The sequence below is a fragment of the Taudactylus pleione genome, unplaced genomic scaffold (assembly GCF_031769625.1).
Source record: "Taudactylus pleione unplaced genomic scaffold, aTauple2 ptg000172l, whole genome shotgun sequence".
NCBI lineage: Eukaryota > Metazoa > Chordata > Amphibia > Anura > Myobatrachidae > Taudactylus > Taudactylus pleione.
The window spans coordinates 1,572,110-1,584,975 of record NW_028284574.1 but is presented as its reverse complement, the minus strand read 5'-3'; the positions used below and the strand labels follow the sequence as shown (position 1 = coordinate 1,584,975).

At 42.6% G+C, this 12,866-nt stretch overlaps 1 protein-coding gene across 1 annotated transcript in view; it reads left to right on the top strand.

The window, feature by feature from the left end:
* The window catches only part of SLC16A1 (solute carrier family 16 member 1), a 48,177-nt gene extending 35,613 nt beyond the window's left edge, over positions 1-12,564 (top strand). Inside the window, exons 3-5 of the mRNA XM_088475447.1 lie at positions 6,527-6,670; positions 8,886-9,746; positions 10,178-12,564. Of these exons, the coding sequence (XP_088331573.1) occupies positions 6,527-6,670; positions 8,886-9,746; positions 10,178-10,434 (1,262 nt within the window). The 3' untranslated portion in view covers positions 10,435-12,564. The remainder of the gene's footprint in view (positions 1-6,526; positions 6,671-8,885; positions 9,747-10,177) is intronic.
* The last annotated feature ends 302 nt before the right edge of the window (positions 12,565-12,866 follow it).

The following is a 12,866-nucleotide window of genomic DNA, read 5'->3' as shown; positions in this document are numbered from 1 at the left end:
CTGTGTGTATGTGTGTGTATATATATATATATATATATATATATTATGTCATGTCTGATGAGGAAGTTGAGCGCTTTATGGCTCCCACTGTGCTCTCCTGCAGACGCTGCGCTGCAGGGGCGAATATGGAGGATTTATCACAGGATGGGCGGTGTGTGAGGTGCAGTCAGTTACCTGGTCCCTCTAACACCCCCAACTTCGGGACAGGATCCTCCTTGGGCGGTGTTTTCTTAGGTGCTGGCTTCCGTCGCGGACCGTCTGGCAGTCCCGACTGCTCTTCCCCATAGTGGGTTACCCCAAACAGCCATCCCCCCTTCTCTGGGTATACTGCAATTATTGCAGTCTCCCCTGGGCCTCAGACTGTTAATCCATATACGGGGTTCCCCATGTATATTCAGTCTCCTCCAGTGACGCAGCAGTCAGTCATTCCCTTCCAGGGTCTCCCGCAGGCGGGTCAACCACCATGGGTGGATGTGTTCTCCAGTTCGGTATAGAGTTTGGCGGCCTCATCTTCAGCCTTTCAAACTGTTGCTTAGTGACAAGCCTCAGAAGGTGTAAAAATGCACTGTTGTCATCCCAGTCTGCGCAGCTATTAGACTCATGCGTCCTCGGATTAGGGTAAATTGCCTGAGGACTCTGATTCGGATTCCCCTGCCTGTGAAGTGGAGACGAAATCTTCCATTAATGTGCGGTCCATTCTTGATATGAGGATGACGCCCCAGCCCCGAAGTCCCAAGTATCCAAATTTTAAACAGGCAAAGGTGACTTCGGCTGTTTTTCCTCTCTCTGACCAGCTGACTGATCATTTGGCGGAGGCGTGGCAGTCGCCTATTAAAAGGTTCCAGCCGCAGAAACGTTTAGCATCTAGTTATCCGTTTCCCTCAAGTCATTGCAAAAAGTGGGAAACCCCACCTGCGGTGGATTCTCATGTCACTCGCTTAATCAAGAGTGCTACCTTGCCTATGCCGTCCATTTCATCCCTAAAGGATCCAACGGACAGGAAGGTGGAGACTTGTTTAAAATCCATTTATTCCCTCTCTGGGGTGGTGGCCCATTTGTCCATGGCCATCTCTTGGGTGGCTAAAGCCATTGAGAGCTGGGCCAATGTACTGGAAGATACTTTTCCGGAGGTTCAGAGAGCTTTAGTTGGACAGATGAGGGATGCCACTACCTATATTGGAGAAGCGTCTTTTGGATGCCAGTCTTCTGACTTGCCGAGTATCGGCGGCACCGGTCTCTGCGCGCTGGTCTTTGTGGCTTCGTTCTTGGAGAGCGGATGCGGATTCCAAGAAGGGCCTGGAGGCCTTACCCTTTAATGGGGAGATTTTGTTTGGTCCTGACCTGGGCAAAATTGTTGATACCTTGGCAAAGTCTAAGTCGGCGTTTGTCATCAGCAGCTGCGCCTTCTAATGCTAGGACATCAGCCTTTCGGTCTTTTCGTACTCAGGGTAAGTCCAAGGGTCAGTCCTTCCCGAGGCAGTTGTCAACCAAGGCTGCCCCTAAACCAAAGAAGCAGGCTTGGAGCATTAGACACCCTGCTTCCAAGCCAGAAGATAAGCCTTCAGCCTGATGGGACGGGCCTCTCTGGGGGAGTCTTAGTGGGAGGCCGACTTCTTCAATTCGCCCAGTGCTGGTGCAATACCACCATGGATGCTTGGGTACGAGAAGTGGTCTCTCAGGGGTACGCCCTGTCCTTCTGTCACTGACCCCCCCCCCCCCCCCTCCAACAGTTCTTCTGCATGAGTCTTGCTCAGGACAAGACCAAGGCCTTGCAGATTCAGCAAGCCATAGAGTCCTTGCAGAAAGCAGGGGTGGTTGTTCCCATTCTGCTTTCTCAACGCGGGACGGGTTACCATTCTTTTCTATTTCTGGTTCCGAAACCCAATGGGTCTCATTGACCTATCCTCAACCTGAAATCGTTGAACAAGTTCCGCAGAGTGCCCACTTTCAGGATGGAAGCTTTGCGTTCCATCATTCTGGCTGTGTTAACTGGGGGATTATATGGTCTCCCTGGACATCCAGGACCCCCACCTCCATGTTCCTATAGCACCTTCACACCAGCGGTATCTGAGGTTTGCTATACGTCAGCTTCACTTCCAGTTTCAGGCTCTGCCCTTTGGCCTTTCCACAGCTCCAAGGGTGTTCACCAAAATTATGGCTGTCATGGCTGCCCATCTGCGCAGCCAGGGTATACGGCTTCTTTCGTATCTGGACGACCACCTATTGCTGGCAGGCTCTCCGGAGGTACTTTTGCAACATCTGCACCTGATAATCGCTTGTCTGCAAGCGCACGGGTGGCTGATAAACTGGAAGAAGTCCTCCTTCATTCCGTCACAGAGGATGGTTCATTTGGGAGCCCTTCTGGACTCTTGTTAGCAAAGGATCTTTCTGACTCAAGACAAGATTTCCTCCCTACAACTACGAGTGAGCAGTTGTCTCAGTTCCCAGGTGTTTGTTCACTTGGCAATGAGAGTTCTGAGGTCCATGGTGTCGACATTCGACATGGTGGAGTATGCCCAGTTTCATTCTCTGCCCCTTCAGGGGCTGATTCTATCCAAATTGAACGGGTTACCACACCGGATCAGGACTCAGATGCTGGTGTTGTCTCCGGAGGTGCGCCTGTCGGTGGCTTCAGACATCTCATCTCACCAAGGGTCGCCCCTTTTGGATCCCGGACTAGGTTCTGCTCACGACAGATGCCAGTCCTCCGGGGTTGGGGGGCAGTGTCGGGTCCACTTTCACTTCAGGGCCGTTGGATGGCAGAAGAAGCGGTTCTTTCCATCAAAATTCTGGAACTTCGGTCCGTCTACAGGGCCTTCCAGTCGCTTCCTTAGATGTTATCCGTGCTGTCAAAGTTTATGTGGACTAGACTAGTTCCATTCGCAAATCTGATTCTTTGTTCGTCCTCTTTGGTTTTTACAAGAGGGGTTGACCTGCCAACAAACAAACTTTGGCCCGTTTGGTTATTTGCGAGGCTTATTCATAGGAGGGTTTACCTGTTCCAGCCTCTGAGGCTCATTCCACTCGGTCTGTGAGTCCCTCGTGGGCTGCTGGCCATGGCACCTCGGCTGTTCAGCTGTGTAATGCGGCCACCTGGTCTTCCATACAGACTTTTCTCTAAGGTTCTATGCGTTTGACACCTTCGCCTCTCAGGATGCATCCTTCGGGTGCCGGATTCTCCTTTCAGCGCAGAAGCATCCCCGCCCTTAGTTGTACTGCTTTGGGACTGTCCCAAGGTCAACCCTGTGGATCCTCTATGGATCCCCTATGGACCCTGAATAGAAAACAAGAGATATAGTAAGAACTTACCTTTTATTATCTCTAATTCTACGAAGTCCACAGGGTGCCCGCCCTGACACACCTGGCTTCATATGGGCTATGTGGCTGGGCACCGGTTTTCTGTCTCCCTTTCTGTGAGTATGGTTCTTGTGTGTTCCAGTCTTCCTTCTCTCTGTTTTTTTTTTTTTTTTTCCTCCTCTGGCCTTGGCTACTTACCAACTGAGGTGCCTGTGGCTGAGGCGGGGTATAGAGGAGGATGGACCCAGTGCATCCTGGGAGCAGCAAAAAGCTTTAACTGCGTGGTACCCGTGGATCCAGATCCAGCTATACCCCAAGGTCAACCCTCTGGACTTTGTAGAAACAGAGCTAACAACAAAGGTAAGTTCTTACCATATCTCTTGTTTTTCAAACACAGCCTGTGACATGGCAGTTATGAGCTGATTGGCTGGTACCTTACCTCCATTCACTTTATCTCCTAACACCGCTTAGTAAATGGACCCTTTAAACTAGGTACACACTACACACCAGAGTGATGGTGTGACGCGGAAATGCTATGTAACAATATATCATATTGCTGTACACACTACACTATCTGCTGTGACAACGCAGTTTATAGTTCCATTCTTCATGTATTAACACTGCTTCGTCTGTGGAATCGTCGCCCCATCTGACATGCAACACGTCAGAAGGGATGATGCCATGAATGACATGTCGAAACAACAGATTGGTTTACACACTATACAATGGTTGTGCAAATTGGTTGAAAGTTCCAAGATTGCACAATATATTGTATAGTGTGTACCAAGCTTAAGTCAGTAACTGGTACGTGTGACATCACCGTGTTTGGTTTAGCCTTGGTGTTGTGTGTTAATGAGTAAACAATATGCTGGATTTACAATTGTTTTGTGTAAATCCACCAATTCCATGTATTTATTTATTTTTCTTCAGGTCTGTGTTGCAGCTTTAATGCTAAGGTGGTGTGTTTTTTTTGTTTTTAAGATGCACATCTTTTTGCCTCGATATAATTAATAAGATCTTAACCATCATTTTTACCTCAAACCTTCCATATTTTTTTTTTCTCCCACTAATGTCCTATAAATGTACAGTGCATCTCTTGTCAAATGGAAAGTTATTAACTTCAAAAAGACCTTTTTTAACTTGGCTTATGCTTATTTGTGCTGAGCTAGTGTGTGAGACAATGAGATGTTTGCTTGCTTGCTGTAGGACCTTAATAGTCTGTTAAAATTACATGATCATTTTGTTCACAATTAATGACATGAAGAGCGATGTATGGCTACAATAAGAAGGTAATTCAATAGTCCTGGAAAGGCTAGTGTAGACTACATGTACAGAGATGCCAATTTCATGTAACAAGTTGTCCTCTCTTAGTTAAATTATCCTACACCTAAAACTGATTACTAATGTCCATATTTGGTAATTGTTTTTAATTGTTGACTAATGGAACTTCTGTTAAAGCTCATCCACTTGCAGGGAAATGTACTCTATCCAAGCCTTTGTATACTAACCTTTGTATGATTTGCAATAGATGTGTATGAAACCAATGCTTGATTTCTACAGAAACTATTTTCTTCTTCCCTTTGGTTTCCAGCTTGTCAAATTTGGAAATTTGTGTGTTCATCTACTGATCGCACTGTGCATATGGTCATTCTCTTCCCCCTTTCCACTAGCTCCAATAACCTGGGCTTTTGCACGTGAGCTCACAGCAACCAGGGTTATTGTTTGGTGTAAAAGGGCAGGGTTGAAATAAGCTGGGTTGAGTGACCCAGCATTTCAACCCTGGTCGTGATGCAGTGTCAACGGGTAACCCGGGTCGATGTGGCCCTGGTCCCGTTCTCTGTATAGGAAGAGCCGGCGTTTCTAGATGAGAGATTCTCCAAGCGCTGGCTCATCATGTGACGCCGATGGTGTAATCGACCTGACATTAGGGTCGGGCCGTCTGTCTGACAAAGGTCTCAGCCGGGTCGCGCCTGGAATGGGTGTGTGAACATAATCCCGTGTGTGACCTGGCAGTCTAGTGGAAAAGGGGTATCCGTTAGGACAGGGCTTGACAAATTTTTCCCTGCTCCACCCCCCCCGCCCTCCAGTAATAACGCACCACATTTCATATAAAACAATGGTGCCAGAAAGTACAACAGAACCGCTCCTCCCCTCATGGTCACACCACTATCCCTCTGAAGCCGCTCCGCAATCCCTGGCCACGCATAGACCCTATTACCGGGGAGCTCTATGCAGCCAGAGATAGGCGACAGTAGACAGCCGGGACATACAGGAGGATCAGCGTAGACTGGGACAGACAGCAGGGGTCAGAGCAGGACAGGAGGATACAGCGCAGGCCAGGACGAACACAGGCACAGCAGTCACCTCAGACGACACTCAGCACATGCACTCCTGTGCATGAAATGAACGCTGCAATACTATAGGCACGAATCTTCACGGGGGCTGATGAGGATCTGCTTCCTCCCTCACTGCAAAATCTGGTAGCCATGGCGACCTGGCCCCTGGGATTTGTCAAGCCCTGAGCTAGGAAGTTTTTGGCATTAGTGTTTTCTTAATATTGATTTTTGAATGTCCCTGAATACATCTCCTCTACCAGGAGTTTGACAGCATTTAAATTCTTTATTCTGAGCAATAACCGCTGTGTTGCAGGTATTTAACAATAGCTGTAAGTTCTGACATTCCCTTTTCGTCTGACTACAGCTTTAAACACACCGTCATTAAGTTAGGAAATGTTTTTCATTTACACTAACATTTTACTTCAATGCAAGCTATAGGAACTGCTGACTTATGGCTTGGAGCTAATGGACCGTGTGTGCTCATTACTTTACTTTGTTTTCCAGGGAAAGCAAAGTAAACTGTTCTTAATGAGTGATAGGTTTGCAATCTGTCTTATTTTGTATGGTGTTAGGGCCCTTTCCTCTTGTAACCTAATGTACTACAAATCTTTTTGGTAGTGCACAACCTTCTAAACAATAAGACCGATGTGAGCAAGGAATTTTTAGTTAGTTTTCAAATATCAGTTTGTTTTATCTTAATTCTTCTTGACCTGGAAGTTGCCTTACCACTTCAGTAAACATGCAAGTGTGAATACTTAGCACGTTTCAATCTTATCTTTGCTTAATGCACGGCCATATTAACAGCACTTGAATACTGGTTAAAATTTGAATAAAATTGTGTTCAGTTGTCTTTCACAAAGTATATTATTGTTCTTCTTTCTTATTCCCCACAGGTCCTATAAGCAGTGTACTGGTGAACAAGTATGGAAGCAGGCCTATTATGATATGTGGTGGCGTTCTTGCTGGAACTGGGCTAATTGCAGCCTCATTCTGTAACACAGTGACTGAACTATATTTTTGTATTGGAGTTATCGGAGGTTAGTGTGTGTGTGTGTGTGTGTGTGTGTGTGTGTCTGTCTGATGGGTAGAATTGAAGAAAATGGATAGGTTTCCAAGGTGCTACCATAAACTACACTGCCACCTATTAAGTGCAGATGGTATAAAAATGTTACTTTCATTTTTTGTTAAAAACCATGTAAGATGGTACGTCTTTATCAAGGCTGGTGCACTCCCATGCAGGAAGGTATTCAGTATCCTTAATTTTCCCTGTGTAATAAATACCAATTGATACTACAGTATGTGAACATTACTTCTTGAATTGTAGTGATAATTTAACAAACCAATTTATTGATTAATTACAATCTATAAGAAAAGTTCCTTCTTCTCAATTGTATAATCAGTTTTATCTGCCTAAATCTTTATTATTTATGATGCAATAGTCGTGCTCTGAACAGTCCTGCACAGCATGTATTCCGAACCATAGACCCTCTAGTAGTCCACAATTAAGTCCTGAGTACCTGTTCTGTTACTAAATAAACTGGAATTTGAAAGTATGGACCCTTCGTTTTGAGTTCAGTCTCTTATGTGGTGCAGTTTTGATACAATAGGAAGTCTCTCCTTTTCTACTATGTGTGTTCTGACAATATGTTCAGTTGCCCAGGTCTTATGTGGTCAGTAGCAACTGTCTGAAGTCCATTAGCGCTGGTAGGACCCTACGCTTTGCCCCCAGAGCAGCCTCAAATCTTCATGACATGGGTTCAGTATGTTGCTGTATACATTCCTTAGAGCTTCTGGCCCTTATTGATATGAAAACATTAATTCATGCTGCAAATGTCCTGTTCCTCCACATCACAAGGGTGCTCTATTGGATTGAGATTTGGTGCCATTGGAGAAGACTGAATGCCATGTTTTGTGGATTGTGTTTTGCGACATTTGTGTGTTATTTCATGTGGAAATAGCCATTAAAAGATGGGTAGGCTTTGTCCCTAAATCACATGTTCTACAAAAAGCACATGATCTACTGAGGTAGGCTGTGACATTTAAAACCATGCTCAAATAATCTAAAGGTGCCTAATGTGTGCCAAAAACATTCCCCCACACAATTACACTGTAATCAGTATGTAAATGCCGGCAGTCAGGAAGCCTCTTCTCATAATACCGACAGTAGCATCCCGATGGTTGGTTGGTATCCCGGGTCGTGTAAGTATACTTACCCTCTCCCTCTCCCCCTAACAATCTCTCTCTTCTTGTAGCCTACCCCACCCCCAGTGGTGCCTAACTGTAACCGCCAAGCGCCCCCCCCCCCCCCCCACCCCGCCCTGGGACTTACAACTGAGACGCCGCCGGATTACCTCGTTTGGGCTGTATTCCGGCATCGGTATTTCGATGCCTATCTTAAGTCCCGTGTCGGGTTTCAGACTGGTGGCATGCCATCCGCCGATGTGGTAACTACATCCCCATTACACCAGTCACTAGCCCGATCCATTGACACAAAGCAGGATGGATCAATGTTATGCCAAATTCTGACTTTATCATCTGCATGTTGCAGCAGAAGTCGAGATTTGTCATGGCCAGGCATTGTTTTTACAAATGTCAGCTGGTCAGCTTGATTAACTTTTGCACACTGTAGCCTCCGTTTCTGTTCTTAGGTAACATGAGTGGAACCTTGCATGGTGGTCTGTTGCTGCAGACCATCCACCAAGGCTCATTATGCTGTGCGATCAGAGATGCTCTTCTGCATGCTGTAATGCAGGGTTATTAGAGTTACTGTCACTGTCCTGTCAGTTCAAACCAGACTGACAATCCTCTGATCCCTCTCATTAACAAGGTGCTCATGTGCACCTAGTAAAGTGGTGTGCTTATGTGTATATATCTACGATTTTTGTTATATATAATGTAGAAGTCTCTCCATTTTCAACCACCTGTGTGCTCCTCATTTTACATTACCATGGCATCTCGAGAGCAATGTTTCAAACTGTTCAACTTAATTTCAAGAATACATTTCTAATTTGATTATCAGACATATCTTGTATTTCATCAATATTTCCCTGTCCTTTTATTTTCCTTTTTATCTTCTACACAATATTATTGGTAGCTACTTGTCCATAATTTGCGTAAATCTATCAGACTGACTGGTTAGTTCATTGAGAACTAAACACTGTTTACGAACTAGGTATTTCTTGGTCATGGAGTTTTATTTGTGTGTATTACAAATCGCCAATACAGCTTAATTTTTTTTTTTCTTTTCCCCAGGGTTTGGTCTTGCATTTAACTTGAATCCAGCCTTGACAATGATTGGTAAATATTTCTACAAGAGGAGACCAATTGCTAATGGACTTGCCATGGCAGGAAGTCCTGTATTTCTGTCTACACTAGCGCCTATGAATCAGTACTTCTATAGCATATTTGGTTGGAGAGGAAGCTTTTTAATTCTCGGTGGACTTCTACTGAATTGCTGTGTCGCAGGTTCTCTGATGCGCCCCATTGGACCAAAGCCTGACAATTTGAAAAAGAAAGTGACAAAGGAAGTATTGGAGGAAGCTGGAAAATGCATCTCAAAAGAAGACGGGGATGCTAACAAAGACCTAATTGATGGCAAGGCAAAAACCAAGCCAACCTTCTTTCAGACAATCAACCAATTCTTGGATTTTTCTCTCTTTACTCATCGAGGATTCTTGATATACCTATCTGGACATACAATTATGTTCTTTGGACTTTTTGCACCATTAGTCTTTCTCAGCAATTATGCAAAAAGCAAGAATATTTCCAACGAGTCTGCTGCCTTTTTGCTTTCAATTCTAGCTTTTGTAGACATGGTTGCCAGACCTTCCATGGGGATTGTAGCAAATACCAAATGGGTGAGGCCCAAGGTGCAGTATTTCTTTGCTGTAGCCGTTCTCTACAATGGAGTATGCCACCTGCTGGCTCCAATGTCATCGGATTATGTTGGCTTTGCCATCTATGCTGCATTTTTTGGCTTTGCTTTTGGTTGGCTCAGCTCTGTCCTTTTTGAAACCTTGATGGATTTGGTTGGTGCACAGAGGTTTTCAAGTGCTGTTGGCTTGGTAACTATTGTGGAATGTTGCCCTGTTCTCCTTGGACCACCCCTTCTAGGTAAAGAAAAACCCAGTAGTACTTTGTTTGCTTGCATGACAAATGTTGTTGGTATGCTTTTAACAAAAGTTAGAATTTCTATTTTATATATGCTCTTTCATATATGATTTTTAGCATGCCCCTAGTGCTTGCTCTTAAGTCAACCATAAATTAGCTCAAATATTAGTACCATCACAAGGCTGCAGAAAAGGTATGCTTCACTGCGTGTTTCTTAGTATATTTATGATAGGATATATTTACAAAAAAAAAAACAGTATACAGAAATATATGAAATTTTTTTTTCAATTATTTGTTGTCATATGTATCAAGCATGTCCTTAGTAACAATGGTTTATGCCATTTTTATAGGTTGCAGGTAATATATGCATACATGTAATGTTATTTATTATCTGATTCAGCTTCTGACAAGTTTTTTTTTTTTTTTCCCTGTAGGTAAATTAAATGACATGTATGGAGACTACAAGTACACCTATCAAGCTTGTGGGATAGTGCTGATCGTTGCTTCAGTTTACCTTTTTATTGGCATGACCATTCATTACAGACTTTCAGCAAAGGAAAAGAAAGCAGAAGAGAAAAAGCGCAGCCAAGAGGCAAACGGTGGTGAAGCAGAACACAAGGTCAACAATGAACTGGCTGTTCTTCCCCAGAATTCTGATGATGTTGCGAAAGAAGAGGAGAGCCACATATGAGACTGAAGTATAACTAGTGCTGCAGAGAGAAACTCAACAGATAATCCTTAAACTGCACATTCGTCCCAAATTAGGATAGATTTATTTTTAAGCCTCGTTTTGAAACACTTTTTTCTTAATTTTTTTTTCTAGCTGTTCTACAAAAACATTTTATCAGAAAAACTTCATATTGCAATTTTTTTTTTTTTAATTCTTCTGTTGTATGAATGTGAACACGTGCCTTAATGCTGTTTATTCACAAACCATTTTTAACTCTCTTCAAATGTAGGCTTCTATTTTCTAGTGTCTTATTTTTGTATTTGACTGCTGTGGCCAAGTATTTGCCACCCACTGGAAGATTGTATTTAACAGGATCAAGTGGGAACAACTTAGTCCATCCAACGCTTGGATTCTGTCTTACTTTGGATATGTTGCTAGAATGAATCAAGCACTGGAATCGTGGCTTTTGAGGTTTCTTCTCATAAGTCAGGCTTCAGAATTATGGCAAAGAAGCTAATCTATTTTAAAATATTTTAATAGTTAACCTTAATGATGAAGCTGTGTGGATTTGTTTTTAAGATGTGCTGATTTGGTATGCATTTACAGTATTAAGCCTTCACTGACAAAAGGCTGTGGCACCAATGTAAACTCTTCTAATCCCTCTCACACCCCACTTCTTCCCTAAGGGTCCAGGCCTTTTGAAGGCTTACTCATTAATAACTGTTATGGGTCGATTCATGGTCACACTAAGAATATAGCAATGAGAGGTCTGTAGTCTGAGTTTTTTTTTTTTTGTCTTTAATTTATTGTATTACTATCCTGCAAATGTAAAACTGATGTGATTTTTTTTTTTTTTATATATAAATTTGACAAAGAACAGTAACTATTAACTAGAACGTTGTTTAGTGGCGTTTTGCTTTGATCAAAAACCTTTTTATTTCTATAACTTTAAACTGTAGTGGGGCGATTCTGTTGTTAGTTCCGCTTGCTGTCTCCTGAGGAGCCTAGCAGAAATGTGTGAAAAGTCCATGATTTGGGCGCCTTAACCAGGTCTTTAGACGGGTTTAGCCATTTTACATGGTTAAACCCGGTCTAATCGGGCGCGTCAAGTGTGCTAACTAATGGGCACCCAAAAGCAATTGAATTGCAACATTGGGCACCCATTAATTAGCGCAACTTAAAACAAAGCATGAAAGGGGGCAATTAAATTTATCTGTAAAACAAGGCAGCACTTCAAAGGTTTGTGCCTACTAACGCTATGGTTTTTACATTTCACACGCTTACATAATATTTTAAAGATTACTGATCAATGTTACTTTATCATGCTGAATCTTATTGTTATAAGATAACTCATCTTAAAATTGTATTTAGGATGAAGCCCATGTAAAGAAAGTAGTTAGGCACTTCTGGAGGCCTATAAGTATATGTTGTATATGGGTTTTATTTTTTTCCCAATTATCATAGGACTATGCCAAAGCCCACTCTTTCTCCCCTACTTATCAAATAGCCAAACTCCAGGTTATGGAATTCTACATGACTTTACAGGTGCAGGCCATGTGTTCACATCTACTGCTAATATTGAGTTCAACAGACCTCTGGTTTGTGCTGTTGGTCTTTATTGTAAAAACACTGGTCACCAGTTCACTAGCTTTGGACTCAAAGGATCAATACTTGATCACCTCTTTATTTGTAGATTTGATTTGTTTCTCTTAATCCACCATTAACAAAATGTTACATGTAACTTTTTTAGAAAGTAGACTCTTCTAGAAATTCTGCTTAAGATCATGAGCTCGATTTCTCTACCTCCTTTTTCTATTACTGGCCTGCTGACTTGTCCTATCGCATCCTCTCCTTTTTTTTTTTTTTTTTCCTTAGTTTTGTGCCTTCTATAATAACTGTAAAATCCCATACATATGAACATTTCTATTTTATTTACATGCATTTCCTCCATCCTAAAATAAAGCATAAACTGCTTCAATCAGTTTTTTGTAACTAGTAAAATCTCAGTCGTTAATTGCTTCACTGCCAGAGCAGCAGACCATTGGCAACAACAACATGAAATTGATGTATCACTTTTGGTAATGAGCCCATTGGGAAGATTTATGTACTTTGTTTTTTTAAATAAAAAGTTACTTTTTGCCTTTCTAGAAATTGTTTTAGCTCGTGTATAAAATTTTTGCTGTGTGTATGTATAAAAAAATAAATACTGTCTCTTGGGACTCTAGTATAGCAGTGTTATACAAAAGTATTGTCAAGTATAACTGATTCCTGTTAATGCTCAGTACCGAATACATTTTTGCATTAATGGAAAATTTTGGTATGTGGTTCGGCTTTTCTTTTTTACAAAGGGGGTTTATTCATAAGTATTGATTTATTTAGAGAAATATTTTCAAATTGAACAGATCAGTGAGTAAGCAGCAAGTGTTGTCATATCTCTGATAAAGCCACACACT